General features: G+C 36.7%; 1 protein-coding gene across 1 annotated transcript; it reads right to left on the bottom strand.

Moving 5' to 3' along the window:
• Positions 1-108: 108 nt before the first annotated feature.
• frrs1b (ferric-chelate reductase 1b) lies at positions 109-14,908 on the bottom strand. The gene is made up of 15 exons (XM_059326922.1): positions 14,713-14,908; positions 14,468-14,625; positions 13,090-13,184; positions 11,965-12,097; positions 10,701-10,889; positions 9,510-9,608; positions 8,807-8,954; positions 8,516-8,629; positions 6,378-6,481; positions 6,087-6,173; positions 3,876-3,973; positions 3,698-3,756; positions 2,167-2,310; positions 871-935; positions 109-237 (listed from the first exon to the last, which is right to left on the bottom strand). Exons 1-15 carry the CDS (start codon positions 14,903-14,905, stop codon positions 145-147), a joined length of 1,779 nt encoding a protein of 592 aa, XP_059182905.1. The 5' UTR covers positions 14,906-14,908; the 3' UTR covers positions 109-144.
• Between the last annotated feature and the right edge of the window lie 3,471 nt (positions 14,909-18,379).

The raw sequence follows: 18,379 nt of genomic DNA, 5'->3' as shown, positions 1-18,379 counted from the left end.
TATTTTGTAGGTAATGCTAATGTTTCTTGCTAGTGTAACACAGAAACAGTGAAGAGGTATTTTTGATTCTCGACGTCTCTTAACAGAAATATATACTAAATACAAGAATTAGGAGAGATTATCATATTTAATAATTTGTGATAATTATACACTTGCAATAGCTTTTATAAATGCAGCCAGGAACCCTGTGTTCCCCACGAAGAACACCACGAACACAACCCTCTTGAAAATGGATCTCTGAAACAAAATAAGAATCAATAAAAAGAAGATATGTAAGATAATAATAATAATAATAATAATGTTAATAATAATAATAATAATAATAATAATAATAGTGATGATAATAATAATACTGTTAGTAATAATAATAATAATAATACAATTAATAACAATAATAATAATTATCATTATAATAATAATAACAATGATGATGATAAAATTATTAATAATAATGATAATAAAATAATTTTAATAATGATAATAAACATAATTTTAATAATAATGATGATAATGATAATATTATTAATAATAATGATAGTGATAATAATAATAATAATAATGTTGATAATAATAATAATAGTGATAATAGTAATAATGATGATGATAATATTGATAATGATAATAATAATGATGATAATATTAATAATTATAATAATGGTGATAATAATAATAATAATGATGATGATAATGATAATAATATTAATAATGATGATAATAATAATAATGATCATAATAATGATAATAATTATATATGAATAATAACAATAATGATGATAATAATAATAATAATTATATAATAACAATAATAATAATATAATAATAATGAATTGAACAAAGCAAGCAAAAGTAGAAAGTGTGGTTAAGTCTTACCTCTCCATGATTTCTCTCTAACTGGGCAAATAAAATCTTCTCTTTGTCTTCACTGTTGCTGTTATCTGTGGATACATATGGAATATTTAGTCAGATATGCAAACATACCAAACAGCACAAATTTTTTGTATTAATTAATCTATTTCAGGAACATTGTAATGCAGAGAACCTGTGCATTAGTACATCACGGCACAGTGGAAAAAACACATTTTTACCTCTGCTGCCCTTTTAAATGATGGTGGAGTTCATAAAATCATTAAAATATAGAGTACAGAGATGTGACATTTCCAAGCCATTTAGCTGTCACATTCACTCACACACACACACACACACACACACACACACACACAGAATACTTTTTAGTTTTAGTCATAATGCGTGGGAGCAAAACCATTTATTTTCTCATTTCAGGCAGCAGCACTCACTGCTAATTGAAACAAACAAGTCATACCAACGGTTTACTCCAGACAGGAATTAATCCACATCGAACAGGAGAGAAAATTAAAAGTGTATATTGATGAGGGCGCTGGTGACATGGTTGTATTTGACAAACACATGGCAGGGATCATACTGCTGCACTATCTACACTGTAATAAATTATTCTGTAGTCATTTAATTTTACCTAATATATTTGATAAAATGTATTAAATATAAATGCGTCCTTTATTTTGAGGCAGTTGTTTAAGTAACTTTAATATAAAAATGTTTGAGATAGAATCTATTTATTTTGATCACATTAAATATCATCTTTATGTGTATGTAATTCTAAATCAAGAGAATTTTGAATGAATCCAACACAATAGAATCAGTCCGTTTTTAATTGACACTTTACACTTCCTGTTAAGTTGTTATTAACTCAACTTGTAACGTAGTTAGATAATAATAATAATAAATAAATAACATTGCGTGCAAACTGTTGCCTCAGTTTTATTGAGTAGTTATTGTTTGTTTTGTTTACAGTGTACAGTGGCAAGAAAAAAGCATGTGAACCCTTTGAAATTTCCTAGTTTTCTGCATTAATTTATCATAAAACACAATCTTATTTGCATCTAAGTCTCATGTATAGACAAACAGAACATGCTTAATCTAATACGACACAACAATTATAATATGAAATATTATGTCTTCATTGAACACATCCATTAAATATTCAAAGTGATGATGGAAAAAGTAAGTGAATTAAATTCAAATTATGGTATAAACTTTGCCAAAATGCAGTTATATACATGCAGTCAGCCATTTTTATTTGGACTTGATTTTTGATTCTAACATATACACCAACATTAGCTGTCGTACCTCTACTCCAAAGTCTGGAGGAATGAATAAGTAGCAGCAAGTTTGCCAGCACGATCCACAGCAACCATCCAGTCAGCAACGCAACAGACCGTTGTCTGGGTATCAGCAACGCCTGCTGGGCCGTCCCCAAGAACACACAAGCCACTGGGAGGGAGAGAGGATCAGTTAATATCATGGAATACACTAGTGAAGTGATAACGAAGCTTCATGAACCATTTTCTATATTTTCTTAGTCCACTAGATGGCGCTTTTTATTCAACAAAAGTCTGAAAACACCCCCAATTGCCATTGCAAGAGCCTTTTTATTTTTAAAGCCAAGACTGCCATCTAGTGGGGTCAAAAAATAAAGCAAATGGTTCACGAAGCTTCATTGCATACATTGTGCAGTGTAATTTCATTCTATATTTAGAAGATTTTTATTGCACTACCTTGCTGTCATACAGTTCTTTATGCTCTCTTCAAAGTCACCAGCCTTTTTTTTTTGACAAAACAAATAAAAAGTAGGGGAACTGTGTTTCTGGGACATTAATGAGCAGCACAGGGGCTCCACAAGGCACTGTCCTGGCTCCACTCCTGTTCACACTGTACACAGCGGACTTCAAATACAACTCTGAGTCCTGCCACATCCAGAAGTACTCAGATGATACTGCTATTGTGGCGTGTATCAGGAATGGACAGGAATCTGAATAAAAGCTGATCTGATAAATGCCTTCAGTGACTGGAGTCACAAGAACTATCTCCTACTGAACACCTCAAAGACTAAGGAAATGATCATAGATTTCTGCAGGTTCAAGCAGAAATCTATGATCTCTTGAAGCCAGTGAATACCTGTGGGGTGGACATAGAGGTGGTGCCAAGTTATAAGTATCTAGGTCATGGGTCTCAAACTCGCGGCCCGCGGGCCAATTGTGGCCCTCGTGATGATATTTTGTGGCCCCCACCTTGATATGAAAGTTTAATGTGAGTTTTAAATGAATGGCACTTTACCGTGTGTGGAAGGTCCCTTTAAGTACATTTTTGGTAATTTTGTGTCTTTTTTTGATAATTTTATGTATTTTTTTGGTCATTTTGTATCTTTTTTTTTAAATAATTTAGTGTTTTTTTTCAGTCGTTTTGTGTCTTTTAAAAAAAAATAATTTAGTCTCTTTTTTTAAGTAATTTAGTGTTTTTTCAGTCGTTTTGTGTCTTTTTTTGGTCATTTTATGTCTTTTTTAATACTTTTGTGTCTTTTTTGGTAATTCTGTGTCTTTTTTTGTTATTTTGTTTCTTTTTTAAGTAATTTTGTTTTTTTCTGTTATTTTGTGTCTTTTTTGTGTCATTTTGTATCTATTTTGTTCATTTTGTGTCTTTTTTTAGTAATTTTATGTCATTTTTTTTAGTAATTTTGTGTCTTTTTTGGTCATTTTGATACTGATACAGTTTGAGACCCATGTTGTACACCATGGGCATTCTCTGCAGCAATCACAAGCAGTGTCTCCCAAAAAAATATAATAGTATACTGTGATACATAAACTGTGATAATCCTTCTTACCAGCGAGTATCTGGCAAACAGTGCCTGTACTGAGGTGCATCCACCTGAAGACGATCCTCCTGCAGACGTTGAGACAGAAGAACTGGTTTCTCAAGGGACGAAATAATGATAAAATCCACATATTGGAGACAGTGATGAATTAGTCATGGAGTTATTAAAACCTAGTTGGAGGTCTTACCTGGGGGACTCCAGGGCTGGTCTGACAAATCCCATAATTACCTGAATGACAGACAGAGCCATGACGGTGCAGCCTATGTAAGGGTGTGAGCCTGCACACTGTGAAGAAGGGAATAATAAAGATAATATGGAGGGAGCAGAGCTGCAGTGATTTAAATAGTTCAACAGCAAAACACATTTACTCAAGCTGCTGCACTGTAAAAAACATTTGTAGAAATTACAGTAAAACACTGTCAAATTACATTGGAAATAGGGCGTAAAATTAAAAATTGTATATCACCGTAGTAACATGGTATATTTATATGTATGTAGTATATTTCTATAGATAAATGATATGTGTTATTATAATTTATATGCTGTAGAATGAATGTATATACAATATATGTATTATGTGTACATAACAAACACAATAAAAATACAAAAAACACATAAAAAAACACAAAGAAATTACAAAAAACAGATAAAAAACACAAAGAAATTACAAAAAAACACACGCTTTCATGTACTCCAGAGGGTTGATATAACGATAACTAAATCATATTTGAGACAATACATAAAGAAATTGAACTATTTCACAATATTCAAATTTTTTTAGATGTATCTATAGACCTCCATAATTAACACACACCCGTCACCTTTATTATTAAGTATTTCAGCCGGGGGAAAACCCTGCAGAAAGATGCTGTTGGTTTGATCCTTAGAGTTTGGCCTCTATGGTGAGTCAGACTGAGGATTGTAATTAAATCACAGCACAGCATGTGACTAACACAGCTGAGTCACTCACACACACACACACACACACACAGTGACGCTTGAGAAAAACACACATTAACATTATAGTGTTAGCCAAGTTAGTTTGCAGCAAAAGAAGCTGAATGACAGGAAAATGTTCCTCAAGAGAAATAACATTTTATCAACTGAAGAAAAGATTAGCTTCTCACTCATGGCCAAAAGGTAATCTACAGAAGCTGCCAAAAACAGTTTATAATAATTGAGTGACTGAGTTTTAAGTGCAATCCACTTGTATTTTGCCACATTGGTGTAAACGTTGAGTAGCGTGCTGTTTGAAGCGAGCAGCTGTTAGATTGTTAGATTTTTCTCCAACAAAGGGAACATTCCTTGACATCTATTATCCAGACTACTTAGAATAACCAGTATAACCTTTGTCACTGCAGGGTGCCCAGGTTAAAAAAATCATCCCACTGTCCTTTCTCCTGGATATCCCACATGGTAGGAAACAGCTCTGCTGCAAGCAGCAAGCTCAGCTGTGTGGCTTGCCAACAATTATGAAAGACACCAGAGGATAGAAGACAATGTCTGCCAGCCAACTTAAAAGCAACAGAAGTGGGAGAAGCAAGTTAGCACTACCTGCTAATGCTGCAAAGAGGGACTAGTTTTTTTCCCAGTCTGCATCTGGACACACTACAGCAAGGACGGCACCAGGAACAAACTTTGTTCTACCTTCACTGTTTGCCATATAAGTCATTCCATCCTTGGGACTGGGTAGTGTAACTGTGCCTCGAATTAGCACAGTGATATTGTATGACTACGCACAACAGCACAGCACAACTACGGCCCTCATTTATCAAACGAACGTAAAAAGCAGCGCAGATCTGAGCGTATATATCATCTTACAACAGGGTTCATGTGTGATTCATCAAACGTTTGTATCTCTCCAATCCCAGCCTAAATGTGGCCGTGCAACGTCCGCAGCTGATCATAAACAAAGCTGCATGGCTAATTATGCACAGCGTCTCCAATAATCATAAACATCGTGATCGTGAATTAACCGGCATCTCTTACTATGCACAGAGTGTCTGGTGCTTGTTGTAAACAAACAGAGATCGCTAAGTGAACACCTCCTGCAGCAGCAGCACATACACACTGTACTGCTACAGAGCTAACTGTTAGCCTGTTAGCACATACACACTGTACTGCTACAGAGCTAACTGTTAGCCTGTTAGCACATACACACTTTACTGCTACAGAGCTAACTGTTAGCCTATTAGCAATTTGAAGACTGGAGGCTAAGGGGTTAACATCCCCTCTGGCTCTGCAGCTGGGAGAGACTGCTGCAGGAGGACTGTGCCGCTCCGACTTCTTAACTGCGGCTCGTTCAGAAGAGGAAAGAAAGAAAGAAAGAAAGAAAGACGGATGAAGGGCCAGGTCATGGAGGTGGTACACACACACACACACACACACACACACTTACCTTACTCCATCCCTTCCTGTATATGAAAGGCAGGCTGAAAGCCACACCAGTTAGGACCACAGCCAAGACCATGATGGTCCGATGGAGCTACAAAGAGAAGAAGATAGAGAAAGTCTTCATCAAACACTTGAAGACTGGATCACTGTTGGTCCATCAAAGGTAAAGACAAGCAGACAGATTTAACTTCTTTGTGAACATCATATGACAATATGAATTGTATTAATATAGCATATCCCATGTTTGTAAGGATTTATTTCCATTCTGACAGACCCCGTATAGTGGTGCTCTCACCTGAAACCACAGCCTTTGTCCCAGCAAGAAAGACTGTTTGTAGAAGCGAGTGATGAAGATGGCTGTGCTCACCATCCACATCCACACAGTCAGCATCAACACACCTGAGAGGACAGACCACAGCTACTGTGAAATGGTTTGTGAATATTTGGGGTCAACATCTTTCTAATTTAATAAAGAGAGTTAAGTGGAGACAGAGAAGCACTACTACTACACTGTAGTACAAACCAAGACCAGAGAACAAAGTTCTTTACTAGAATGAGATGTAAAGTCCCAGACTTTGCTTTGAGCAGACTAAGGCCCTGTTTACACGAGGACGATTGTGGGTAAAAACAACAAAATATTTTATCGGAAGTGCCTTTCGTTTAGTCCGTGACGGCGTTTTTGGGGCTTAAAAACGCAAAAATCTGAAACCACCCTCCAGAGTGGAAAAGTTAAATCTGCTCCGCCGTAGCGTGTCGTCTACACTGACAAGACACAAAACTCTGATCTGATCTGCTGGCATTACGTATGTGTTTACGTCACATACATGCTCCAGTACAGGAAAATAAACAAACGTGGGATTATTCCCATGCGTCGGATCTTCAAGCTGCTCTGGCAGCTCTAATAAACTTACAGGAGTCTTTCCACCAAATGTACAGGATATGTACAGATAGTATTAGTGAACAGAGAAGGATCTGGAATTACCTCTATCACATTTTGGATGCACCAATTGGTTGGAGGCAAGCCAGACGGCTTTGGACGAGACCTGGGAGATCTAGTGATGGTGGAGAACTTTGTGGAAGGAGTAGCTGATGGAAATAAGTGGTGTGAAAACTTCCACATGCCTAAAGATGCTCTTATGGCTTTAAGTGATGCCGCCTGGCTGCATACAATCCAATTTCACACACTTTTGCGTCACCGTATGCAGCAGATTTCCTCCTGAAAACGCTCGTCTAAACGAGGAATAAAAAGTGAAGACGCGACGCCACTTTTGCGTCTTCTGTTCAGACCGTCATCATGTAAACGTAGCCTAAAATGCAGCACATACTTGGTGAACATAGTATCACTCAACCTGCACTCCTGCTGCTCATCAGCAATCAAGCCACCTACACTCTGCTGGATTACCTCATTTGGGATACAGCTCTGGCCCATTTTTGTACTGTTTGAGAATTGTGAGAAAGTTTCTGTTTCCTAATTTTTTTACTGTTTTTTCCTCCATGTTGAGCTCTCCAGGCTCCCACCACTTTCCTTTCCTTTCCCTGCAGTGGATCTTCCAGTCAGACGGAGCCATCAGGCTCACCTGGAGGCCTCAGTCTGCCTCAGTCCCACCTCTCCTTGGAAACCAGCCTCTGCTCTACCAGGCTGTCCCCCAGACCAACCCTCACACAATTAGGAACCCCAGGCCAGATATATGAGGGGCCACCAGGGACATCATTCAGATATACCATACACACACACACACACACACACACACACACACACACGTATAAAACAAAACACATTCACACTAGAGTAAAAACCTCACACACTTACAAGTGAAATGCTTTCACAAACACAACTGAAATGCTTTTATACACACAACCGAAATGTTGATATTTTAGTGTAAAAACAAGGTGTTTCAGTGTAAAAGGAAGGCGTTTCAGTGTATCAGTGGAAAGCTGAGACTCTTGTGGATTCAATGAGCCCAGTTTTCTTCATGTTCATGTTCTCTGACCATTTTTATCCATTCGCGATATGAATAAAATTGCATTATTGAGCACCAAATGTATGTAGCAAATGGTATCAACCCAAAAATTGCTGCAACAACTTATGGGACACAGTTGAACCTGGACTGGACTTTAGAAAGCGTCCCCAAATGTTATGACCCTTTATTCACCATGATAGGCTTCAATACATAAATAATTAATTCATTAAGTCATTTTTATTAGATATTTTTGACCAGAACAACTTGACACACAGTGCTGAGCTGCATCTCAAATTAATCTTCAGGTTCACAGCTTTCAGATGATGTCAACCTCTTCTATGACATTTATTGTTGACCTGCTATCTCCCCCTAAACATCCACTGACCACAACCACCAAAGAGGTCTTTGAACAATAACAGGTTAAAATACAGAGACTATAGATCCATATATCAGTAAATGTTTGTGAACCAACCATGGAGTTTGATCAGCAAGGGGGAGCGGGAGCCGAGTAGATCCTCTGGGTGTCCAGTGATTACCTTCTGATAGGTGGAGATCAATGGTTGGCGATGGTGTTTGTAGATTACACCTGTGGAGGAGAAACCTTTGACTAAATAAATAAATAAATTATTATATTTATAAATTATTATATTATATTATTATTAAATTTATTAAATTATAAATAATTAATATGTTTCTTGGCCAAAGACAACAGAAGACCTAAAAACCTGTCATGCAAATACATCATCAGTGACTGCTGTCTTACCCTGGTCAGCTCTACCATGTGCAAGAAACAGGAAGTAGCTCTGGTTTAAGTTGAACCTGCCCTGCGCCTCAGGAAGGACGATGTTTCTATGGAAACGACACTGGATGACCCCGTCAGCCAACCTCCACGCCAGACCCCACAGATCCTCCTGGAGACACACGGGACAGCACCATGGTTGTAATGGTTTTGGATTTTTCATTAGTTTTAGTTTTAATTAAGTTTAGTTTTAGTGAGTTTTTAGAGTGAGTTTGCTAGTTTGAATTAGTTTTTTTTGGGGGGGGAATGCTTAATTTTAGTTTAGTTTTGATTAGTTTTAATGTAAGTTTTAGTTTTTTTGTAATGGGGTATTTGTTGGTTGCCAGATTCAATAAGGTCACAATAAATGTTTCCTTTATTTCCAGATAGATGAAATAGATTTCATATTAACCAAAAAGGTTTACGTATGAAAAAACTTGACAAAGACAAAAACGAAGGACATTTTCACTATAATTTTAGTTAGTTTTGTAACCACAAAACACAGTTTCAGTTAGTTATCTTTTTTTTTAATTCTCGTTTTTATTTTTATTTCAGTTAAACGAAAATGTTTTTTCAATTCTAGTTTTCGTTACTTTGTTAGTTTTCTTTAACTATAATAACCTTGGTTTGCACCAACTGTCAGTTAAAACACACAGCCATGTGTTGATGTTGATCAGTGTGTGTTTACCTCTGTTGTCAGCTCAGGTTGTGTTCGTCCAGAGACAGATGCAGGACTGATGGTTACCCTGCCTCCATCATTCACACACAGGTAGACGTCATCGTTCCCCTAGAACAACACAGACATTTATATAACATACTGTATAATTACAGCTCGTTCTTTTTGGCTCCCAAAACAGTTTTTAACCGTCTGTCATATGTAGTTTACAGGCGGCAACCTCCTGAGGGGTGCCTTAAGCTGCATTCTACCAAAAATTCCAGCAGGGGGTGCTAAGTTTGGCTGCAAAAACATTTATGTCCATTCATTTCAATGCAAAATGAGAAAACTTCTCACTTGATTTATTAACTCAAAAAAAAATTTCAGGACAACACTATGGTCTCAATTACTAGTAAAAAATCTTCTTCAAGAAGATCTTTGATGTTATGGCCCCATTTAGAAGAAAATAGAAGATAAAGAATCGTATGATTTGGGGCGGGGCTACCTTTGATTGACAAGTCACTAACAAGGCGAGCCGTCATCAGGAGAGAAGCATAACAATGCGTATCCACGGCAACGTGTCAATAAAGTTATATATAACGTTATATAGATATAAAAAAGGACGTTTAGCGGTTTGGTCTCATAACTTTGACCCTTTCACTGTATTTTCACTTAATGACAGTTTATTTGAATGTTTTGTTCATTAAATATCTTGTTCAGCGTTTGGTTGGACTAACAGACACTCCAAGGAGTCGCTGCTCAGTTTTCTGAGGTCAGTAACAAACATTTTGTTTTTGTTTTTTTGCCAAAACTAACATCCCAGTTAATGCTCCAGTTAATGCTAACATGAATTAGCAGCAGCTTCTCTCAGTCAGGTTGAGGTGTAGAGAGGCTGTAGTCAGTGATCAGATCCCTCTCCTCCTCCACAGTCCAAATATGGTCATGCTTCCTGTATCGGAAACAAGATGGCGGCGCAAGATGGCGACGAGTGTAACGCTGAAGTTGATGCTTCCAACTGACCACAAACCAACGGTTGATGTCACATCGACTACGTCCATTATTTATATTCAGTCTATGGTTCGAATATGTAAAAACAGTGGTATATGTGGTACTGCTATATCAAGCAAACACAACATATTCTTTAAAGTAAAACACTTCTTTCTGGCTTTTGGAGAAGTGTTTACAGTGGTGTCAACAGTGGACAGATTTCATCAGAAAACTCACCATCCATTTGTCCAGAGAAAGGGCAAAGGACAAGTAGCCGTCAGCAGGACCGCTATGTTCAAACACCACACTCTGTCCTTCTTCATCAGTGCTGAACGAGAGGAAGAAACAGTGAGGATCTGACTCTGGATCACATCCCACTGGGTCTCTGAGGCAGGACTTACTGAGGCCACATCCCACTGAACTAAACTGAGGAGGGAGAAGAAAACACTTTAGACATGACAAGACAGAATTGTTGTTTGGAATGACAATGATCTGATTATTTTTGATTAATCTAAAGCCCTTAAATAGAACAGTTTTCTATGGCAGCTATTCTCAACCTTGGGGTCTGGACCCCAACTGGGGTCCTGAGATGATTTCTGGGGGTCGCCAAATAATTTTGGAAGTCTGCTTTGTCTCCACTGTGTTAATGTGTTTTAGTCTTTTTGGTAATTTAATGACTTTTTTGGGTCATTGTGGGGGGGTTTTTTGGTCATTTTGTGTCTTTTTTGGTCATTTTGTTGGACATTTTGTGTCTTTTTTTGGTCATTTTGTGTCTTTTCTGGTCATTTTGTGTCTTTTTTGGTCATTTTGTGTCTTTTTTTTGGTAATTTTGTGTCTTTTTTTGGTCATATTGTGTCTTTTTTTGGTCATTTTTTGTCTTTTTTGGTCATTTTGTGTCTTTTTTTGGTCATTTTGTCTTTTTTGATAATTTTGTGGTCAATTTTGTGTCTTTTTTTGTCATTTTGTTTCCTTTTTTGGTCATTTTATGTCTTTTTTGTCATTTTTTGGTAATTTTGTCATTTTTTGGTAATTTTGTTTCTTTTTAGGGCCATTTTGTGTCTTTTTTTGGTCATTTTGTATCTTTTTTGGTCAATTTGTGTCTTTTTGTGGTCATTTGTTGTCATTTTGTGGTCAATTTGAGTCCTTTTTTGCTTAATTTTATGTATTTTTTTGGTCATTTTGGTCAGAGAGATGTTTTAGTTGTTGTCTGCTTCATTATTTGTCCAAAATTCGTCGTATCAACTGAGTTTGTCTGATCTGAACTGTGAGATTCTGTTCAGTGAGACAACATGATGTTAAATTGGGGGTCGAGACTCAAAAAGGTTGAGAACTGCTGTTCTATTGAACTATTTATTATTCCACTTCAGATATAATATGCTAAATGGAGAAAAAAAGATGAAATGATGAGAATAAAGTCAACTTTTTGAGTGTTTTCCTGTGTCAATAAGTCATCAGAGGAACTTTGTTTTCAGAGAAACTGCACGTCTTTCTATTGACTGACCGGTGTGGACAGAGCAGAGGACTCGGTGGTTTTAACAGGAACAGTTGAAGGAACAGCAGTCGCTCCTCTCAGAGACACCACAGGACCTGCAATCCTCACCCAGTACACTTTGTACTCATGCACCACTGTAACACTGCAACAACAAATCACACATTGACATAGTGAAGTACAGGTACATCTAAAAACATCAGAATATCATGAAAAAGTTCAATATTATTTGTCAATCATTTCAGAAAGTGAAACTCATACATTATATAGATTCATTACACGTAGAGTGAAATATTTCAAGCCTGTTTTCCTTGTAATTTTGATGATTCTGCCTTAGAGATAATGAAAACACAAAACTCAGTGTCTCAGAAAATTAGAATATTGTGGAAAAAGTTGAATATGTGAGTCCACAGTTGGTATTTTGTGTCTCTTTTGGTAAATTTATGTCTCTTTTTGGTCATTTTTGTTTCGATTTTGGTCATTTTTGCATCTATTTTTGGTCATTATGTGTCTTTTTGGTCATTTTACCTATTGTCTTTGTTATGTTGTGTCACTTTTGGTAATTTTATGTCTTTTTTTGGTCATTTTTGTGTCTTTTTGTGTCATTTTTACATCTATTTTTGGTCATTTTGTTTCATTTTTGGCCATTTTCTGTCTTTTTGGGTCATTATTGCATCTATTTTTGGTCATTTTGTGTCTTTAAATCTAAAAAAAAATAGAATATCATGAAAAAATTCAATATTTTTTGTCATTTTGTCATTTCAGAAAGTGAAACTCATACATTATATAGATTCATTACACGCAGAGTGAAATATTTCAGGCCTGTTTTTCTTGTAATTTTGATGTTTCTGGCTAAGACATAATGAAAACCCTACATATTTGGGGTCAAAGGTCAATAAATTGCCATGATTTTTAGCATAAAACGTATATAATCAAAACATGTAGAAATAAGTGTCATATCACTTACCTACCTATAACCCATTTGGCTGGCCAGTTAAAAAACTTTAAAGGAGTTTTTCTCAGTTTGACCCTTTGTGTAGTTACTGCAGTTATACTCTATAGGTCAGTATACATCACAATATTACTGTCCCTTTAAGTGCAAAATTGGAATTGAATTGAAGTATAACGTATACTTACAGAAACTGGACTTTTTGTGGAGGGTTTTCAGGAGACTGCCATAAAACCTGAATATGAGTCTTTTTTGTGCTTCTTCTGTGGCTCACCCCAGATCCCTTTAAAGAAAAAAATACAAGTATTCACAATGACACAGACACAAAGAACAACCTGAGCCGCAGTGAGCAACATTATATTTTTTCAGTCAGAGCTTATTTTTTGCTCATTTGCACCACTCGCATGTTTGTCAGTTTGTGATCAATATAGTTGGCAGACTTAGCATGTATATCAAGTAGGTATGAATATATGTATGTATGTTAAAGTTTGATCAATTTCACCGCCTCTTTATACTTAAAATAACAATCGACACAGTCATGAAAGGCCTAAAACTGTTAATCAAAGTTGATGTTATGAATTAACAAGCAACTGTTGGATACATTAAATGGTAGCATTAGCCGGACAAATTAGCTGGTCGCATTAGTCGGTCAAATTAGCTGGTCGCATTAGCCGGTCAAATTAGCCGGTCGCATTAGCCGGTCACATTAGCCGTTCAAATTAGCCGGTCACATTAGCCGTTCAAATTAGCCGGTCGCATTAGCCGGTCAAATTAGCCGGTCGCATTAGCCGGTCAAATTAGCCGGTCGCAGTAGCCGGTCGCAGTAGCCGGTCAAATTAGCCGGTCACATTAGCCGGTCGCAGTAGCCGGTCAAATTAGCCGGTCGCATTAGCCGGTCGCAGTAGCCGGTCAAATTAGCCGGTCGCATTAGCCGGTCGCAGTAGCCGGTCAAATTAGCCGGTTGCATAAGCCGGTCACATTAGACGGTCGCCTTAGACGACTGCCTTAGCCGGTCGCATTAGACGCCCGCATTAGCCGATCGCAGTAGCCAGTATTAGCTGGTCGCATTAGCCGATCGCCGGTCAGTAGCTACGGCACAAAGTGTCAAACTGAGGTCAACCGGAAAGGGCGCCATATTAACCTGCTGAAACAACGAATATCACCACCCAGTGTTGAGGAGGAGGACACGTTCTCGTCAGTTATTTGATTCTATCAGTTGCATGTAAACTGGGACAAGGACAGAAGTCTGATTAGACGCCAGTAGAGATAGTGAGTCATGTGCATGTTTGACCCAGACCTCCTCTCTACGCAGACACTGTCACTTTGTATTTTACATCACGACTTCTTCCTCTGCATCCAACATCATTACTAAACCCACTAGATGTTGTCGACATGGACCTATACAACTGAGTTTTTGACCCCCACAATGACTCTAACATAGATCCTATACAACATAGACAGAAGACATATAAGAGAGAGGAAGTTTGAGGCATGACGTGTGAAAACATTACTACCTCACTAAGCTAGTTGAGATATTTGATGTAAACACTAAGAAGCCCTTTCTACCTGAGTGTGGCTACACTGTAGCAGCTGGGACTCCTGTGGGTCCGTCAGGATGAAGACACCAACTGCTGCAGAGTGCTGCTGCATGTTCCCAGCATCCCGAGCTTCTATCAGGAACCCTTTAAAGAACGAGTGTTTGGACGAGGCCACTTGTAACGTTACTGTGGATGGAGAATGAGAGGAAGGTCAGATGTCAGCCAACAGGAGAGACGATGCATCGACTCTAAAACTACAGTTGAGCAGCCTACCTGTGATGTTGTCATGTGGACTAAACGTGGGCGTATCCACAGTGATGCTGTATGGAGGAGGCTCAGGTCTGGGCTGGTGACCATGCTGAGGCACCATGTCTCCACAGGCAATACTCACCTTCCCATTACTGAACCCCAGGACCAGGTCTACACTCCCAGTCAGCACCGCCAGCAGGAAGTATGAACCCCACATTGCTGGTACCTAAAGCAAGAGGAGAGAGGAAATCCATTTAACCCTCTGGAGTCCATGAAAGCAGCTGCACATGACTTCTTCATGACGTGAAGAAAATGAAAAATGAAGCAACGTTGAGTCTTGCCATCAGCTTCCTTCTAAAGTTATGGCTTGAAATTCCATGCCAAATTTTTTTTGATGATATGTCTGAGCAGGGAGGCAAACTAAGAAGTGCCTTAAGCTGCATTTACCTAAAATTCCAGCAGGAGGTGCTAAGTTTGGCTGCAAAAACAAAAACAAGACACAAAAATGACACAAAAAAGACACAACATGAACAAAAAATACACAAAATGACCCAAAAAAAGACACAAAATGACAAAAAAAGACACAAAATGACAAAAAAAAGACACAAAATGACCAAAAAAGACACAAAATGACCCAAAAAAGACACAAAATGACCAAAAAAGACACAAAATGACCAGAAAAAAAGACACACAATGACCAAAAAAGATACAAAATGACCCAAAAAAAGACACAAAATGACAAAAAAAGACACAAAATGACAAAAAAAGACACAAAATGACCAAAAAAGATACAAAATGACACAAAAAAAGACACAAAATGACCCCAAAATGACACGAAATGACAAAAAAAACTAAATTACTGAAAAAAAAGAAACAAAATGACCCAAAAAAGACACAAAATTATTAAAAACGACACAAAATAATTTTTAAAAGACACAAAATCACCAAAAAACAGTAATTAAAGGGACCTTCCACACACAACACGGTAAAGTGCCATTCATATAAAACTCACATTAAACTTTCATATCAAGGTGGGGGCCACAAAATATCATCACGAGGGCCACAATTGGCCCGCGGGCCGCTAGTTTGAAACCCATGGTATACAGCATGGCTTATGTGTGGAATAAAGTCATAGTATTATAGATCTAGTAAAGGGAAAGAGGAAGAGGAAGGATAAATGTGGAGTCCGGGTGCAGCTGACTCACTGGCTGATATTATCTGTGTTGAGACAGTCTGACACAGCGTCAGCTCCATAATCACACAGCGACAGAGTCCAACAGGCTGTAAAGATAACTAACCGCTCATGAAGAGAGTTTGGGAAGTAACCAGTAACCTGCAGCTTTACTCACAACTCCTGTACTGGAGTTGAGAAACAGTTTTTTTTAAATCACTTCCCAAAAATGCAATAAAAACTTTACAGATTTTTATTATTTTTCTCTACTTTTTTCTCTTAATAGTAATAATAAATTGTATTTGTAAAGTACTTTTCATGAAGAAATCTCAAAGTGCTACAGAAACCAGAAACAAAACAAACAAAAGACTAAGAGAAAAATCAGACACGTTAAAATCAGCAGTAGATAAAAAAAAAAAAACAGGTAATAAAGTACGTTAAAGAAAACAGCTAACGGAGGAGATTAATAATAAAAACATCTAGGGACAACTTAAAAAAAACTGCTCAAAACTACCAAACGTTTAAACAGTTTTGCCATTTTAACCCTTTAAATGCCAGTTTGATTGCATGGTGTCACTGATGTTTTCAATGGGAAAAGAAAACACAAAAATGCAGTTATTTTCCATATAATAAATAATTTTTGGCTGATGATTTTGATCAGAACTGAAGTTGATTGAAAGATTTAACCATAAAAAGTTGAAAAAAATATATATCAGTAATATTTTGTAGTGTTTTTTAAGAAGTGGACATGCATATAAATATAATAAATATCCATTAATCTTAAATCTGACACTACACAAAAAACTAAAAATGCATCAAAATCTATTTCTTTAATACTAATCTTTCTTTCGTCCTTCTAATGCCCCCTTTTTATTTATTTAATGTAATATTCTCTTATTTGCTCTCAAGAATCAAGACATTTTTTTAAAAGATATCTGCAGTTGTGTCTTTCAAGTCTTGAAAATTTAAGGTTTTTTCCTTTTTAGTCACAATACAAAATGCACTCCGTCCTTTTTTTCATCCATTCTTGAAATATTGAGTCATAAATCCCTGGTTTAAAGTCATTATCTAGAGTTATTCACCTAAACATTGTTTGTCCCTGAGTTCAAATCATGTAAATGAACCAGTTTGTCTTACCTCCACCTTGTGCTGTTTGTGTCTCTGTCTTACCACTAAAAGCAGGAAGTGTGTTTGGTCTGAAGGGGGCGGGGCTTCTGCTGCCTTCATTTTTCATGGAATAAAACTTGTGCTCTCTTCTGATAAATACTGAGCACTAGTGGTGGGCAATACTGCAATGAAACTCTGAGATCTTATTATAAATGGCCAAACATTTACACACATATCAGTACAATGAAAAGTCTCCTAAAATATGTTTTCCTTCATTTTATACTGTTTTTTTTCATTGAATGTACATGATTTTGGCAGCATGTCCCACACATTGGTTAAATGATACTAATTCAGAAAAAATGACTTGGTTATATTTTCCACCAGAGGCGGTTCTAGACCAGTTTTACTGTGGGGGCCAAGCAGGGGCCAGTGTTTAATCAGAGGGGCACATTAAAAAACGCCAAAGATGATATTTACCATTCAAACCCTTTATTTTAGGTTATTTAAAAATCTAATTTAAGTATATTTGGAAGAAACAAATACATTGATTGAAACAATGAGACTTACCAATAATAACAACTATTTTTGTACGACAATGACATTTCTCATTTTTGTGCACAATTACTTTTGTTTTATTTTGAAAGTGCAGTACAGTGAGAATTATCTTTTTATATATATATATATACACAAGCTTTTATTGCACAATTAAGCTATTAAACAATGTACACATTATGGGTTCCTTTTGTGTACAATGAGATATTGTTTGAACAGAAAAAAGGTTAGAATTGTTCCGTCATTCATCGTTATAAATTGATCATTTTATTATTAATTTGACACAGGGCCACAGCAGGGGCCAAAGGCTTCTTCACAGTGGCAGGGGCCCCTGGAGGCCCCTGGGTAGAACCACCACTGTTTTCCACAACAAGTTATTTGAAAAAACAAGTCATTTTGATCATATATATTCTATTTTCATAATCATATCAAACATTTTCCATGTGTCTTAAGCTTAATCAAGCTTAACATGTTCACCCTGTTATAGGGAAATATTAAATAATATAAAAACCTTCCTGAAATTTGAAATATTTTGCTAAACTGTACACAGTCCACTTGCTAACTGAGTCATGTTGCTAACTGAAGGTCCAGTCATGCTAAATGAAATGCTAAAATTAGCCCAATATGTCCTCCCTGTTATTATATGGTGATATTGACTCATCTCATGTCCTGTTGGATCTATTTAAACAGTGACTGAAATCATACTGACACGATTTTTTTTGTTGTTTTTTACATTAATAGACTTTTACCATTACCCATAAATAATAAAAAAACAGATTAAATGAATGAATGAATGAATGAATGAATGAATGAATGAATGACACACAGTAAAATTAAACTGTTCCTGGTAGTGACAGTAAA

The sequence above is a fragment of the Centropristis striata genome, chromosome 23 (genome assembly GCF_030273125.1).
Source record: "Centropristis striata isolate RG_2023a ecotype Rhode Island chromosome 23, C.striata_1.0, whole genome shotgun sequence".
NCBI classification, from domain to species: domain Eukaryota; kingdom Metazoa; phylum Chordata; class Actinopteri; order Perciformes; family Serranidae; genus Centropristis; species Centropristis striata.
Note: the sequence above shows the minus strand (reverse complement) of the source record. Positions and strands in the feature narration are given on the sequence as shown.

Excerpts from the sequence above, each read along its gene's own strand:
- frrs1b (XM_059326922.1), bottom strand. The coding sequence starts at position 14,905 with ATGTGGGGTTCATACTTCCTGCTGGCGGTGCTGACTGGGAGTGTAGAC. Across the intron at positions 13,185-14,467 it reads TACAGTGTAGCCACACTCAG|GGATCTGGGGTGAGCCACAG; the intron begins GTAGAAAGGGCT and ends TTTTCTTTAAAG. Across the intron at positions 9,609-10,700 it reads TTTCTCTGGACAAATGGATG|GGGAACGATGACGTCTACCT; the intron begins GTGAGTTTTCTG and ends GTGTTGTTCTAG.